Below are 14,826 nucleotides of genomic sequence, written 5' to 3' on the forward strand. Positions count from 1 at the left end.
CACAGCCAAAAATTTATTTATTTACTTATTTTAAAAAATTGATGAAACAAGCGTCTATCCAGGGATGGTTCAATACAAAAAATCTAGTCCCTCCACACGCGGGAGCATCACTTCGCCGTGAAAAGGAGAGAAACACTGACACTCGTTTACAACGTGGATGGACCTTGAGAACACGATGCTCAGTGAGAGAAGCCAGACACAGAAGCAAGCTGTGACGTTAATTGTAGGTGTCAACTTGACCGGGCTGAGGAACGTCTGGAGAGCTGGTAAAACATTTCTGGGTGTGTCTGTGCAGATGTTTCTGGAAGAGATTAGCATTTGATTCAGTAGACTGAGAGATCCGCCCTCACCCATTTGGGTGTCATCCGACCCATCAAGGGCCCAAGTGGAACAAAAGGACAGCAAAAGGGCAAGTTCCTTCTCTCTTCTTGAGCTGGGACGTCCCTCTCTTCCTGCCCTGGAGCTCCTGGTTCTCGCGCCCTTGGCCTCGGACTGAATCACACAGAGCCCTCCATAATTGTGTGGCCAATTCCTATGCTCTGTTTCTCTGGAGAACCCTGACCGCTGTGGCCACAGTGTCTGATGCCGTGCATGTGAAATGTCAGAAGGTAAATCCGTAGATGAGTGGTTGCCAGGGCTGGGGCTGTAGGGGGCTTGGGGGTAATGGCACAAGTGTAAGGGGTTTCATTTTCTGGACGATGATCATTTTTTTGTTTTGGCCACGCCGCCCAGCTTGCGGAATGTATCTTATTTCCCCAGCCAGGGATTGAACCCAGGCCCTCAGCAGTGAAAGTGCCAAGTCCTAATCACTGGACCACCAGGGAATTCCTGATAATGTTCTAGAATTGATGGTGGTAATGACTGCACAACTCTTTAATTTACTAAAAAAAAACATTGAATTGTGTACTTTTAAAGGGTGCACCTTAATATGTGTACATTATATCCCAAATTTTAAAAATAAAACAATATCAGGGGGCTTCCCTGGTGGCGCAGTGGTTAAGAATCTGCCTGCCAGTGCAGGGGACACGGGTTCAAGCCCTGGTCCGGGAAGATCCCACATGCCACGGAGCAGCTAAGTCTGTGTGCCACAACTACAGAGACTGCGCTCTAGAGCCTGCGAGCCACAACTACTGAAGCCCGCGCACCTAGAGCCCGTGGTTCACAACAAGAGAAGCCCCTGCAATGAGAAGACCGCGCACCACAACAAAGAGTAGCCCCCACTCACCGCAACTAGAGAAACCCCGCGCCCAGCAACGAAGACCCAACTCAGCCAAAACTAAATAAATTTATCAAAAAATTATATATATATATATATCAGGGGTTCAGGGAACCTGACATCTGTGCACAGATCCTGGCCGGCCCTAGAGGTGTGGGGAGCCAGCTTGGCGGGAGACAGAGGGTCCCTGGCAGCCTTGGGGAGACCAGGCAGCCCACACGGGCCCATGAAGGAGCCTGGATGCACAGCTGCCTGGCCGGGAGTCTTTAAAAAAAGACAAAAATTAACTTAGGCCGAGTGCAAAAAACTCACCCCACAAGGGAGTACAAAGCGATTCCCTGGACTTCCTGGCGGTCCAGTGGTTAGGACTCCGAGCTTCTACTGCAGGGGGCACAGGTTCGATCCCAGGTCAGGGACATTCCATGTGCCACGGTACAGACAAAAAGGGGGAAAAAAAAAAAGATTCTGTTTACGTGAAGCCCCAGAGGAGGCAAAACTGGTCCAGGTGACCGACAGAGAGGGGAGAGCCAACTGGGTCCTGCAGCCGCTCATCTGGCCAGGAAGAGCTTATGCACAGGGCAGTGAAAGCAGGTGCCTTTCATTGCGTGTAAATTTTATTTCAAACCCAACTCAATTCACAAAAGTAACCATGAGCCCACTCCAAAATCAACTGCCACAAGCACATTTTAATAACTGGAGGAGGAAGACTGAACGTGGAAGTGGTGCAAGGAAGGCAGTTTTGTGGTTTTATATTCTTTGGCAACAAAGTTCTTTTCCTTGACTATTATTCTCTCAAAACATGACCTTGGATGAGGCACCACTGCCACTCCGCTTTGGGCAGTGCTGGAGGGGCGCTCAGCAGCAGAGCTCAGACCCAGGCCCCCACCGAGCCTCACTGGCCGTGGTGTTTTCATCAGTGTTGCCTCAACACGTTTAAAAACTAATATATGTGTAGCTAAAAAATAAAAATAAAAAAAAAATAACTGAAATTCCCATCATGGAAAATAGCCATGCCCAGCCCCATGCTCCCCGGACCAGACCCCCTTTCAGCAATTTTGGTGGCTTCTGGCATTTTCCTCCGTGTCTCTGAAGTTATTTATGACACTTCTCCCCTTCCTCCTGTTTTTTTTTTTTTTTTTAAGAAATTTATTTATTTTTGGCTGCCTTGGGTCTTCATTGCTGCGCGCAGGCTTTCTCTAGTTGCAGCGAGCGGGAGCTACTCTTCGTTGCAGTGCGTGGTCTTCTCATTGCAGTGGCTTCTCCTGTTTCAGAGCACAGGCTCTAGGCGCAGGGGCTCAGTAGTTGTGGCTTGCAGGCTCAGTAGTTGTGGCGAACCGGCTTAGTTGCTCTGTGGCATGTGGGATCTTTCCCCACCAGGGCTGGGAATCGGTGTCCCCTGCATTGGCAGGCGGATTCTTAACCACTTCGCCACCAGGGAAGTCCCTGAACATAAGTTATAATGAAATAATTAATACTTCCGAGCGAGCATTCAAGCACACAAAAGAGAAGTCCAAGACCTTAAGAGAGGAACTGGGGTCCCTTAAGAGAGGGGGAGGGGCACCTGCCAGGGAAGACAGAGTTCGTGAAGAGAGGTGACGAACTCTGGGCCATCCAGTCGTGGACAGCTGTGGCCGAAGGACTCCATGGGGTGGGGGGCAGGTACCCAGGTCGGGTGAGGATGGCAGTGGACCAGGTGAGAGGTCAGTGCTGGACAAAAGGGGCGGGCTGCCCCCTCTCCCACCCAAAGAGCCCATGCAATTGGCCTGAGGTCCCGCAGCCAAGCAGGGACTAGGTCCCGGGTCCCCTCGGAGACCGGGTACGACTACCTGGGTGGGGTCGATCCCAGCCCATCCATTCACCAAAAGAAATCCCACAGGGGGAAACTGGACGGCTCCTTCGCCCCAAAGGAAAAAAGAAGGCCCTGAAAGGCCGCTGGAGGAAGGGCCACCGGGACAGGTTGGCTTTAGGCGTGGGCACGCTGGGCTGCTCTCTGAGCATTAGAGGGCGGTGCTCACGTCCGAGGGCTCTGGCGGGTAGAAACCAGCCCAAGCCGGGAAGCACCACCACGTGGCGCGATCTCGGCTCCGGGCACTCTCCCGGGATGGGGGATGTGGGTGCCCGAGACCTCCCGGGGGGGGGGGCCCTAGGAGCCAGGTGCGTGCGGGGATCGCGCGGGGGAAGGGGGGCGGAGTCTGGAGGCCAGCCCCGGCGCTAGGGGCCTCGGGAGAGGGACACCGGCCCAGAGGCGAGGACTGGGGCGGGGCGCCTTCGCGCCCCCAGGGCCCGGGCCGCCTCGGGCACCTACCTGCGGCCGCTCCCGCACGTGCCACAGCGCCCGGCCCGCCCCAAAGCCCGTGGCGGGGGTGGCCGCGCCACGTGACCGCCCCGCCCGTCCCGCGCGTGCGCCCTGCCCGGCGCCCCATTGTTGGCGGCAGCCGCGTCACGGGGGCGGGGCCGGGGCGGGGCGGCCGGCGGCCGGAGGGAGGCGGCGGGAGGGCGGAGGGAAGGAGCGTCCGCGCCGCCGCCGCCGCCGCCGCCGCCGCCGAGGAGCCGCCACCGCCGCCGCCTAGAAGCAAGCCGAGCCGCGCCGCGCCGCCGCCGCCCGCGCCCGAGCAGCCCCGCCGCCGCCCCGCCCCGCCGCTGGATGCCGGCGGCCGGCGGCCGAGCTCTCAGAGGCGGAGGGCGGCGGCGCGGGCGGCGGCGGCGGGGGCGGCCGGCGGCCGAGAGGCGGGAGCGCGGGCCCGAGCGCTAGCGCCGCCATGCCCAGCTCCACCGGACAGCCCGACGGCGGCGGGGGCAAGCGCAGCGGCGGACCCGGGGCGGCGGTCGGGGGGGACCCCAGCCCGGGCCCCCCGCCGCCGCCGCCGCCGCCGCCGCCGCCGCCGCCCCCGCCCGAGGGCGCCGAGGAGGCCGCGCCTGCGCCCCGGCCGCCGCCCGAGCCCGACGACGCGGCCGCCGCGCTGCGCTTGGCCCTGGACCAGCTCTCAGGGCTCGGTCTGGGGGGCGCGGGCGACCAGGACGGGGAGGGGGCGGCCGCGGGCGGCGGGGACGGAGCGGTGGCGGCGGCGCGAGGCGCAGACTGCGGGGCCGCGGCGGAGCCCGCGCCCCCCGACGGGCCCGAGGCGGGCGCGCCCGGGGTGGCCGTGGCCCCCGGCCCGCTGCCGTTGCTGGAGCCCGACGTGAGCCCCCCGCCGCCGCCTCGGCCATCGCCGCCCGACGTGTTCGCGGGCTTCGCGCCCCACCCCGCGGCCCTGGGTCCCCCGACGCTGCTGGCCGAGCAGATGAGCGTGATCGGCAGCCGCAAGAAGAGCGTGAACATGACCGAGTGCGTGCCCGTGCCCAGCTCCGAGCACGTCGCCGAGATCGTGGGTCGCCAGGGTGAGTGGCCGCCGTCGGGGGCGCCTCCCCGGGGGTCCCCTCGCGGCTCGTCCCGGGAGGGGCCACCCAGCCCAGCCCGCGGCTGGACACCAGACCCCGGCCACGCCCCGCGTGGGCTCGGGCCTCGGTGGCCGCCTGTGTGCCTTTGTCCTGCCGCTGGCCGCGGGAGAAAGTTGGGCGCAGCCCGCGCTCCTCCCCTTGGCGCTCTGGCCCCGCTGCCGCCTTTGTCTGGGTGCCTGCAGCCGGGAAAGGCCCCTGCGTGCAGCTCACTGCCCGGGCCCTGGGCCGCCAGCGGTGGCATCCCAGGGATAAGGGGGCCGGGCTGGGCAGTGCCCGCTCCACACCCAAAACTGGCACGGGGCGGGTTCGCTCGGGTTTGGGGGGTCGCTGGGGCTGGGGGCGCGGGCGCTCCGGCAGTGTCGAGAGAAGTTTGGCGGCACAGAGAGGGTGCATCGAGACTTGCCAGCCTGGGCACCCTGCTGGGAATGGGGAGCAGGACAGGATGAGAGAGGATCCCTACCGGGCTCTCCGCCCCCAGTCAGGGATTTGGGGGATGCACAAGGACCCCCCCCCGTAAAAGCCACTTTTGGGGTCCTGCCCCACAGCCCTCCCCTGGCCAGGTGGCCAGCAGCAGACCCAGGGTGTGCGGGTCCCGGAGCGGCATTGTCGGAGTGTCCCTGTGGCTGCCCCATTGTTCTCTTTGTTAGCGAGCCAGGCTGAGATTTGCAGGGTGACATCAGGCCGGCGGCCGCTCATTGGCCCTGGAGCTGCGGGGCGGGCGGGCTGGAGGGTGGTGGGCAGTGCCCGGCCCAGCACACACCCACCCACCCTGTTAGCTGCCTGCCCACCAGCCTCAACTTTCCTGCCTTCCTGCCCGCACCTCCGGGCTCCCTGCTGCTCAGCCAGGTTCTAGAACTTGGGGTGGGGCCTGGGCGGGGCTTGACGTGGGGCTAGGGGTCCCTGCCTCTGGACCCTCGGTAACAGGAGCTAGAGAAGGGTGTTGGGGGGCTTGAGTCTCAAGGTGACCTGTCGCCCTAACTGCCACAAGCAGAGGACCGCAGGGATGCCCTGGACACCGCTCTACTAGTTCTGGGTGGGTGGGGCCAGGGGGTAGCAAGCCCTCTGGCTTTGGGTGCAGGTACGTTCAGTCATTCATTTGTCCTCCCCATGTGTGGACACAAGGAGGACCAGGCGTGATGCTGGGCCCGGGGACCCGCTGTTAGGAATGGGAGCCGGGGGGAGGGGGACCCGTAAACCATTCTCCGGGCCCTGCGGCTACCCGCAGGCACCACGAGACCACAATCGAACCTTTCCCCTCTGCCACCCAGTTGCCTCCTTCCTATTCAGGACACACCTCCTGCCGCCCCTGTCCCCAGTAACCTCACTGGGACCTGTAACAAGACAGCTGCTTCCCAGCCGAGTGTCCAGGAGCCTGTGGAGACTGAGGCTGGGGGCTGTCACCCAAGGTCATGAGACTGATCCACCTGGTGGTGGAGCCTGAGGACAAGTCCCATGTGAATGTGCGTGTCAGCCCCCCGGGGGTGCGGGCCGCAAGCAGGGGGCACCGATACCTGGCCTACATGCTGAGCAGTCTGGTGGCTGGGTCGCCAGGCTCCACACTGACCACTGGTACCGCGTGTCCCTCTGGTACCCGCTGGTACACAGGGTATCAGCCTGGATTCCTGCGGATGGTAGACAGCAAGGCAGGCTCTGGGGGTCCCTGGGCCCTGACAGCTCTCCCTGCAGACTAGGGTGGTCCTGTGACTCTGAGCACAAGAGCCCCTCTCTGTGACAGGGGGGAGAGCAGCTCCCTTGTCGTGAGGATTCTCAAGCCAGATGCTGGTTCTTATCCCAGCACCTGGCCGGCACACTGTAGCCACCCCGGGGTGCAGGGGTGAGTGGGGTGCAGGGCACCAGAGAGGGGAGTACGAATGCCAGGACAGGTTGGCAATTGCAGCAGCCCTTGTGTCTCCCCACTCCAGAAGCATCTGTGGCTCCCAGCTTCTGCCACCAGTTCTCAAGCACAGTCTGGAGGACTCTGTGCCCTTCCTCCGGTTACCCACCCTGCTGTCCACCCTGTGGGTCCCTGGACATGGAACCTGTCCCTTCTTACTGCCCTGCTGTCCCTAGGGCAGGGGGCACGGCCTACCCTGAACTTATTCTTTTCTGTCTGACCCCAGGCCCACGGCCACCCCCTTCTCTGGAGTGCAGGGTCAGGGGGTTCACCTGCCCGACCTCCTGTGCTGACGAGAGCCACAGACCCGGGCTCGCCCTTTCCTGGACACCCCCTTGCTGCTCTGTGAGCCTCGGTTTTCTCAGCCCTGAAATGGGTCCATGCACCTTCTGGGCACAGGCAGGAGATTATAGCCCCTGCATTGCTCTCTCCTCCCGGAGGCCGAGGGGCCCAGAAGGTGCCCTGGACCCACTGAGAGGCAACCTCAACCTGCCCTGAGGTGTCCCCCAGAGAGGATCCTGCAGCCTTGGGTCACAGACGGGGAGGGAGAGGCTGCAGGAGCGGAGGTGCCGCCAGAGCTGGTCGGCAGGGCCCAGATATGAACCCTAGTCTCCTGGCTCTTCCTGCCCTGCAGGGAGCAGGGGTGAGTCAGGAGAGAACCTCCACCTTCCAAAGCTCCAGGGTTGGAGGTGGTGTGGAGGTGGCCCCCTTCCACAAACAGGAAAAGTGGAAACTCAGAAGGGCCGGTGGAGAGCCTGTCACCCCAGCTGGTCATCAAATGTCAGGGGCTGGCGCCCAGTTCTTTCTGAGACCCTCCCCTGCGCCCCCCGCCTTGCTGCCTTTGCCCCAGTTGGCAGAATGGCCGTGGGTGGGGTGGCCGGGGTTGGGTCTTCAGAGCCAGGCCTGGGTCTGCAGCACACTCGGCTCACGGTCGGGAGCGAGTGACCTGCCAGCCAGCCAGGGTCCCTTCCATCATCCCTCGCGCTCGCTGTTCTCTCCCTTGTGCGGGGCCCCACCCTTGTGGGACGCTGCAGGCCTGTCGGGGGCCCCTGCCTTGACATTCTTACCTACCCACTGGGGGGCGTAGGAAGAACGGGGCCCCCGGGTGGCAGGTCACACCCTTCCGTGCCTGCTGCACGGGGCTTTCCCTGGCCCTGTTTCACAGGTGAGCCAGCTTTGCCCCCAGACACGGTACTGTGACTCAGCCTGGCCCTGGGGACAGCACCCTGCTGTGTTGGGAGTGGCAGTATATCGGGCTGACTCGTCCCAGCCCTGGCCTGCTGGAACTCTGTCCCTGCTGTCCCCTTAGCCAGCGGCACGCAGCCTCCTTCCCAGGGCGGCCCCTCAGCTCCCCGCACACGGCCTTGAGGTTCCCTTGATGAGTGTGGCCTGTGGTCACCACGTGGGCTCCTTCGGGGCAGAGCCCGTGTGGCCTGGTTCCCTGAACGCCCAGTGCAGTGGTGCCTGGACCCCAGTACAGGGTCACGAACAATGGGAAGCAGGGTTGCCTGCATCTAGGCCCCCCATGGGGACCCTTGGCCCTGCCCCTCTTGAGGAGGGTCCGGCTGCCGCAGGGTGGGGCCTGCTGGGGCCTGGGGCAGTCAGCCACCTTTCCCGGTTATCTGAGTTGGAATTCTGGGGCAGGGCCCGGGAAGCTGCATTTCTGCTGCACCCACCAATTGGCGGTAGCCCCCAGGGTCACTCCTGGAAACCCAATTTCCTGGCTTGTGCAGTTCCACTCCCCACCCCCCCAAGCTCTGCCACCTCTCAGGGTCTTAGCGTGGGTGGGGTTTGGGGGATAGTGGATGTCACAGCTGAAGTCTGGATGGTTAATTGGGCTCTACTTGGCCACTGAGGCCTCCATCCAAGGCTGCTCTCTGGGTCAGGGCAGGATGGGGGCCGGCAAGCGGAAAGCTGCAGGGTCCTTCCCCAGCCCTGACCTGCCCAGGGGTCCCTTCCCCACCAAGGCTCCCCCATGAGGACAGGCACCGGTCTGGGGCCACTCTCCAGTCTGTGGCCGGTCAGGTCCTGCCCCAAACCTGTGAGGCTGGGTGTGTTTCTGCCCTCCTTTGGCAGGTGAGGAAACTGAGGCATGGGATGGTTCCTTGAGTGCCCAGGGCAATCCCAGTCCACCGGCCCTTACAGCACAGTCCCCCAGCCTCGGGGAGTCCAGAAAGTCAGACTTAGGGTGTGAGGAGAAACTCTGAGAAGTGTGTGCTGGGGCCTGGCCCAGCATAGTCAGGGCGGGTTTCCTGGAAGAGAGGGTGCCGGGCTGTGATGTGATGCAGAGAAGGGAGAGGACGGTGGGGTGCAGCAGTGAGGATGACGTGACAAATGGGAAAGGTCAGGTGCAGGGGAACTGCAGGAGGGGCCTCCCCAGCCAAGTGGGGAGGAGACCATCCAGGCAGGAGTGGAGGCAGCCCAGGTCAGCAGCCACCGACGGGGAGGACGCCGGGTGCAGTGGGGATGGCTGGGGGCCAGGAGGCGAGGCCGGGAGATGGGAGGAAAGCAGTGTCTCCCTGGGAGATTTCAGACCCCCACTCAGCTGGCCCCCTTTTATTCAGCCATGGATGGGGGGCTCCTGCCCTCTTTGCGCTGGGGGTGAGGCTGCCCCCTGCCCAGGCCCCGTGTCTCTGACTTCCTTGGCTGCAGGCAGACAGCTCGTCCCGCTAACTTTGTATTTTCCCTCGCTGAGAAGTTAGCCACGCTGTTATTCCACTCAGTGCCGCCCTCTGTTTGCACTGCAACAATATCCCTGTGTCCCTCTGGCATCCCCAGAACTTGGGGGTGGGGGGTCCTCCCAGACTCCTGGGTCCGGACTCAAGATGTGTCAGAAGGCCCCTGGGCGGGGGGCTGGGTGTCAGGGCCCCCGGCCGGCCACGCCTGGTGTTTAGATGTCTCAGGGGCAGCTTCCAGTCGACCTCGGGAGGGCCGCCTAGGTGGTGGGAGAGGCACCTAGTCAAAGAACCTGCTCGACTGACCCTCTCCCCAACGGCCACCCTGGCCCCCTTCCGCAGGGTCAGCCCCCTAGCCCAGCCCAGCCCAGGCAGCAAAGATGAAGCCACAAGGCCGTGTCCCCGAGCTTCCCCTCAGAGGCTGGGACCACTGAGGGCCTTTGGAGGCGTCCTGATATGGGGCCCAGGATCTGCTCTTGGGGGAGGGTCACATGGTCAGGAAGAAGTCGTAGGCCATTTCCACAATCCGAGCCTCAGTTTCCCCTCCTGTCAGGGAGTTGGTGTCAGAGGGTCTGCATTCGTGTCCTAGATCTGGTAAAATGAACTGGATGGCTTGAAACTATAGAAATGAACCCTCACAGTTCTGCAAGGTGGAAATCAGGGTGTGGGCAGGACCATGCTCCCTCCAGGGGAGAATCTGTTGCGGCCTCTCCCCGGGCTTCTGGTGGTACTGACTGACAGGCCTTGGCGTTCCTGGGCTTGTGTCTGTCTCACTCCAACCCTGGGCTCCGTCTTCACAGGGCCATCTTCTCTTGTGTCTTTACATGTCCCTCCTCTATAGTGACACTGGTCATTGGATTCAGGGCCGCCCTAATCCAGCATGCCCTCACCCTAACTAATTACATCTGCAAAGACGTTATTTCCAAATAAGGTCACATTCTGACATTCCAGGTGGACATGGATTTGGGGGGACGCCTTTCAACCTAAAACAGGGTCCCTCCTTGCCTTTGGGACAATCCCCCTGTTACAGAGCCAGGGGTTGCAGAACCAGAGTGGACACTGACGCCCAAGGTTGGAGGGAGGGACGCCGAGTGCCTGAGATTACAGCCCGAAGGTGGGGCCTCCTAACCCAGCGCACCGGCTGGCCCCTGCAGCTGCTGCCCAGGAGGGGCTGTCCTGGGGAGGGGTCCCTGCCCTCACTGTGTCTCCCCGTCCCCCACCACAGGGTGCAAGATCAAGGCTCTGCGCGCCAAGACGAACACGTACATCAAGACACCGGTGCGTGGGGAGGAGCCGGTCTTTATCGTGACCGGCCGCAAAGAGGACGTGGAGATGGCCAAGCGTGAGATCCTGTCGGCCGCCGAGCACTTCTCCGTGATCCGCGCCACGCGCAGCAAGGCAGGCGGGCTGCCCGGTACCGCGCAGGGCCCGCCCAACCTGCCGGGACAGACCACCATCCAGGTGCGCGTGCCCTACCGCGTGGTGGGGCTGGTGGTGGGCCCCAAGGGCGCCACCATCAAGCGCATCCAGCAGCGGACGCACACGTACATCGTGACGCCCGGGCGCGACAAGGAGCCGGTGTTCGCTGTGACGGGCATGCCCGAGAACGTGGACCGGGCGCGCGAGGAGATCGAGGCCCACATCACGCTGCGCACGGGAGCCTTCGCTGACACCGGCCCCGACAGCGACTTCCACTCCAACGGCACCGACGTCTGTCTGGACCTGCTCGGGGCAGCCGCGGGCCTCTGGGCCAAGGCCCCCAACCCGGGCCGCCGGCCCCCCGCGCCCACGGCCAGCCTCCGGGGGGACGCTGCTCTGGGCACCCCGGGGGGCCCCGAGGCCTTCTATGCGGGCGGCCGAGGGGGGCCGACCATGCCGGTGCCGGATGCGGACCCCACCAGCCCCTACGGCGCCTCGGGCAACGGAGGCTTCACCTTCGGTGGGGACGGTCCGGGGGCCCCCGCGGGGCCACCCGCCCCCGAGGACTGCGACTTCGGCTTCGACTTCCTGGCGCTGGACCTGACCGTACCCACCGCGGCCACCATCTGGGCGCCCTTTGAGCGGGCCCCGCCCCTGCCCGCCTTCAGTGGCTGCGCCGCCGTCAACGGGGCCCCCGCGCCACCCGCCGCGGGCGCCCGGCGCAGCAGCGGGGCTGGCACACCACGACACTCGCCCACGCTGCCCGAGCCCGGCGGCCTGAGCCTGGAGCTCCCGCTGGCCCGCCGCGCTGCGCCCGACCCGGTGGGCGCCCTGCCCTGGCGGCCCCCGCAGGGCTCCCTGGCATCCTTCTCGAGCAGCGCCAGCTTCTCCACGGCCACCTCGCTGCCCGGCAGCTCCTCGGCCTCCTCGTGCTCTGCGCTGGACTCGAGCGCCTCGGAGAGTGGCCGCAAGCCCCAGGCGGCCCCGGCCCCCAACGCCCCCGCCTCCGCGGCTCTGGCGCGGGAGTGCGTTGTGTGTGCAGAGGGTGAGGTGATGGCCGCGCTGGTGCCCTGCGGCCACAACCTCTTCTGCATGGACTGCGCCGTCCGCATCTGCGGCAAGAGCGAGCCCGAGTGCCCAGCCTGCCGCACACCTGCCACCCAGGCCATTCATATCTTTTCCTAGCCGGTCACCTCGCCGCGCCCGCGGCCCTCAGGGCCCGTCCACGGACGCGGGGTGGGTGCTCAGGGCCGGGTGGGGAGGAAGGGGAGGGGGTGGGCGGGGTGAGCGGCGGGCTGGCCAGTGTTTACAGACGAGCTTTAACTCCAGTCCCAAGCGTGGAGACGGCGACCCGGTGGCCCAGCGACACCTCAGTTCTTAACAAATGACAGTATTGAGTCGACAGGTTAAAATAAACCAGAGAGAAAAGGCCTGCTTGCACTTTTTATTTAAGACACCCCCCCCTCCCCAGGGTGATCTTTTTAAGGAAAAAAAAAACAACACGATTTTTACAACTCTCCCGGTTGTCCTTTTGTACGTAGCTGATATCGATTTGACAGTGTTTGTTTTCCCACGGCCTCAACCTCTGCAGAAACTTCCAGAAGGACGGCTCCCTTTTTGGGGCCAACTGGTTACCCTTTAGTATGTAAGCCGCGCGCAGGCTGGAGGGGGGCGGGGGGCGGGGGCGTCCAGAACTTACTTTTTTTTTTTTTAATTATTAATCCTTTTTCTGCTGTGGTTTCTGTTGACCGTTTTTTAATTTTTTTGTTTTTTTAAACTTTTACTTTTTACCTCTTGTGTATATGTAGGGAATTTATAGGGAAATATGTACTTTATGGAATAAATTTTAAGAAAACTAAAATATATTTTATTTTAAATAAAGTAACGGACCTTTAATCTTACACAGCTAAATTACTGATTATATATTTGCTGAGCTGACCTAAGGGTTCAGAAAATTGTATCAAGAGTTTTATTTTTTGACTTCAAAGCCTTCTTAATAAAGTCTTTTTACTACACGTGAGCCCTTGGCCTGGTGTGGGGTTGGTGGGCATGGGGGAGGGGTGGGGGGAGGGCTCAGATCCAGCCCCTCCCCCCCTAGTCTTCCAGATACAAGAGTTAGAGTTCAGGATACCCCAATTCCAGGCTTTTCCACAAGCCAGGTGCTGTCGGCATCGGGGCTACACTGAAAGGTGGTCCAGCCAGGTCCCCTTTTCCTGAGGCTCAGGACCTGACATCCCAGGGGACAACCAGCCATGGGGACGGCTATGACCCATGTGGAGGGGATGGTACCAGGTGGTTACTTCCTAGGGCATCGGCCTGCCTCCGTGGTGTGTGTGGGACCCCCATCTCCAGCAGGACGGGGTCCACCTGACATTATACAGACAGGGAAACTGAGGTCTGCAAACCTTTCTCCCAGGATGACTCCTAACACCTACCAGTCCCCAAAGAACATCTGAGCGATGAGCCACAGGTGGTGTCCCCCTGTCACCTAGTTGGGAGCAGAGGACCATGGCCCGTGGGGCTGCTGGACACATTTCTTCAGGACTGGCATTGGCCTGGAGGCGAGGACTGGGGGACCATGGGTTGGACCGTGGTCAGCTGGCAGTTGCCACAAAAGTTCCAAAGGCGGGGAAGGAAGCGCTGGAGTGTGTGGAGGATGGGGTGTGGTGACAGGGAGGGGCCCAGGACTGCTCCAGGGACAAACCCAGGGGCCAGGTGACCACAGGCTGCTGGCTTGAGGAATGGGCAATGAGGGGTCTGGGGAACACAGCCCACTAGGAAAGCTAGGAAGGCATAGCAGAGCAGCCTGGAGGGCTTCCAGGAGGAGGCCAGGGGCTTGGGATGACAGGAGCGTCTGATGGGGCAACAGGGATGGAGAGGAAGTAGCCAGAGATGGACAGGGCACCCCACGAGCGAGTGATGGCCACATCAGATCCTCCAACTGAGAGTAGGAGCCCCAGGCTGCAGGGCCGCAGGTGGGTCTCAGGAAGGGCCACATACATGCATGGTTCCAACCTAGCCCTGCTGGAATTTCCCCATCTGTAAAATGGGCATACACCTGGGACTTCCCTGGCGGGCCAGTGGTTAGGACTCCACGCTTCCACTGCAGGGGGACAGGTTTGATCCCTGGTCGGGGAACTAAGATCCCACATGCCGCACAGTGTGGCTCAAAAGCAACAAAAAAATGGGGATACACCTAGGTACAAGCAACCAGCTCTGATGAGGCTCAGGGGGTGGAGTGCATTGATTCGTGGCCCCCAAAAGATACACCCCTGGAACCTGTGGATGGGAGCTTACAAAAGGGTATTTGCAGGGACTTCCCTGGAGGCGCAGTGGTTAAGAATCCTCCTGCCAATGTAGGGGACACGGGTTCGACCCCTGGTCTGGGAAGATTCCACGTGCCACGGAGCAACTAAGCCCGCGTGCCACAGCTACTGAGCCTGTGCTCTAGAGCCTGTGAGCCACAACTACTGAAGCCCATGTGCCTAGAGCCCGTGCTCTGCAACAAGAGAAGCCACCGCAATGAGAAGCCCGCGCACCGCAACGAAGAGCAGCTCCCACTCGCCGCAACTAGAGAAAGCCCGCGCAGAGCAACGAAGACCCAACGCAGCCAAAATAAATAAATAAAAATTTTAAAAAAGGGTCTTTGCAGATGTAATTAAGAATCTTGAGATGAGATCATCCTGAATTAGGTTGGCCCTGAATCTAATGTCCTTATAAGAGACGGAGGAGGAGACTCAGACACAGAGGGTGAAGCTGTGTGAAGACGGAGGCAGAGGCTAGGGTGATGCAGCCTCAAGCCCAGGGATGCCTGGGGCCACCACAAGCTGGAAGAGGTCAGAAGAATCCACCCCCCCCCCCCGCCCGGCCCCCGCCCTCCCCGCCTGCCCCGCAGCCTTCAGAGGAATCGCGACCCTGCCACACCTTGGTCTCCGACTTCTGGTCTCCAGAACGTGGAGAACAAATACCTATTACTTTGTGGTAATTTGTTACAGAGCTTCAAGGAACCAGTATGGGTGGGTGGGAGGGCGATGCTTAACCCGGGGCCGGCCCACACTTCAGTGGCAGAGTAGTGGTGGCGCCAGTGGCCCCAGCTGACCTGGAGCGAAGTCAGGCCATAGAGGGTTACGGAGGCAGCAGGGACTTGAGGCATGGAGACCACCCCCCTGCAGTTTGGCCCCAAG

The 14,826-nt window shown here is 61.9% G+C and overlaps 1 protein-coding gene and 1 long non-coding RNA gene across 3 annotated transcripts; one reads left to right on the plus strand and one right to left on the minus strand.

Annotated features, from left to right (window-relative positions):
- LOC132597154 (uncharacterized) lies at positions 1-3,604 on the minus strand. Of its 2 annotated transcripts, none has more exons than XR_009563586.1 (2): positions 3,522-3,604; positions 1-301 (listed from the first exon to the last, which is right to left on the minus strand). It is a non-coding gene; the product is annotated as an uncharacterized lncRNA (long non-coding RNA). The 2 variants fall into 2 exon arrangements; XR_009563585.1 differs by lacking the exon at positions 1-301 and adding an exon at positions 2,339-2,659 and having other exon boundaries at positions 3,522-3,601.
- Positions 3,605-3,975: 371 nt separating this feature from the next.
- On the plus strand, positions 3,976-11,889 carry MEX3D (mex-3 RNA binding family member D). The gene is made up of 2 exons (XM_030845730.2): positions 3,976-4,594; positions 10,449-11,889. Exons 1-2 carry the CDS (start codon positions 3,976-3,978, stop codon positions 11,825-11,827), a joined length of 1,998 nt encoding a protein of 665 aa, XP_030701590.2. The 3' UTR covers positions 11,828-11,889.
- The last annotated feature ends 2,937 nt before the right edge of the window (positions 11,890-14,826 follow it).

Source organism: Globicephala melas, chromosome 3 (assembly GCF_963455315.2).
Source record: "Globicephala melas chromosome 3, mGloMel1.2, whole genome shotgun sequence".
In the NCBI taxonomy this organism is placed as follows: Eukaryota; Metazoa; Chordata; class Mammalia; order Artiodactyla; family Delphinidae; genus Globicephala; species Globicephala melas.

What these genes read in the sequence shown, in the direction of transcription:
- MEX3D (XM_030845730.2), top strand. Translation starts at nt 3,976, where the DNA reads ATGCCCAGCTCCACCGGACAGCCCGACGGCGGCGGGGGCAAGCGCAGC. An exon ending in CGAGATCGTGGGTCGCCAGG is followed by an intron (nt 4,595 to 10,448) that starts GTGAGTGGCCGC and finishes CCCCCACCACAG; the next exon opens with GGTGCAAGATCAAGGCTCTG.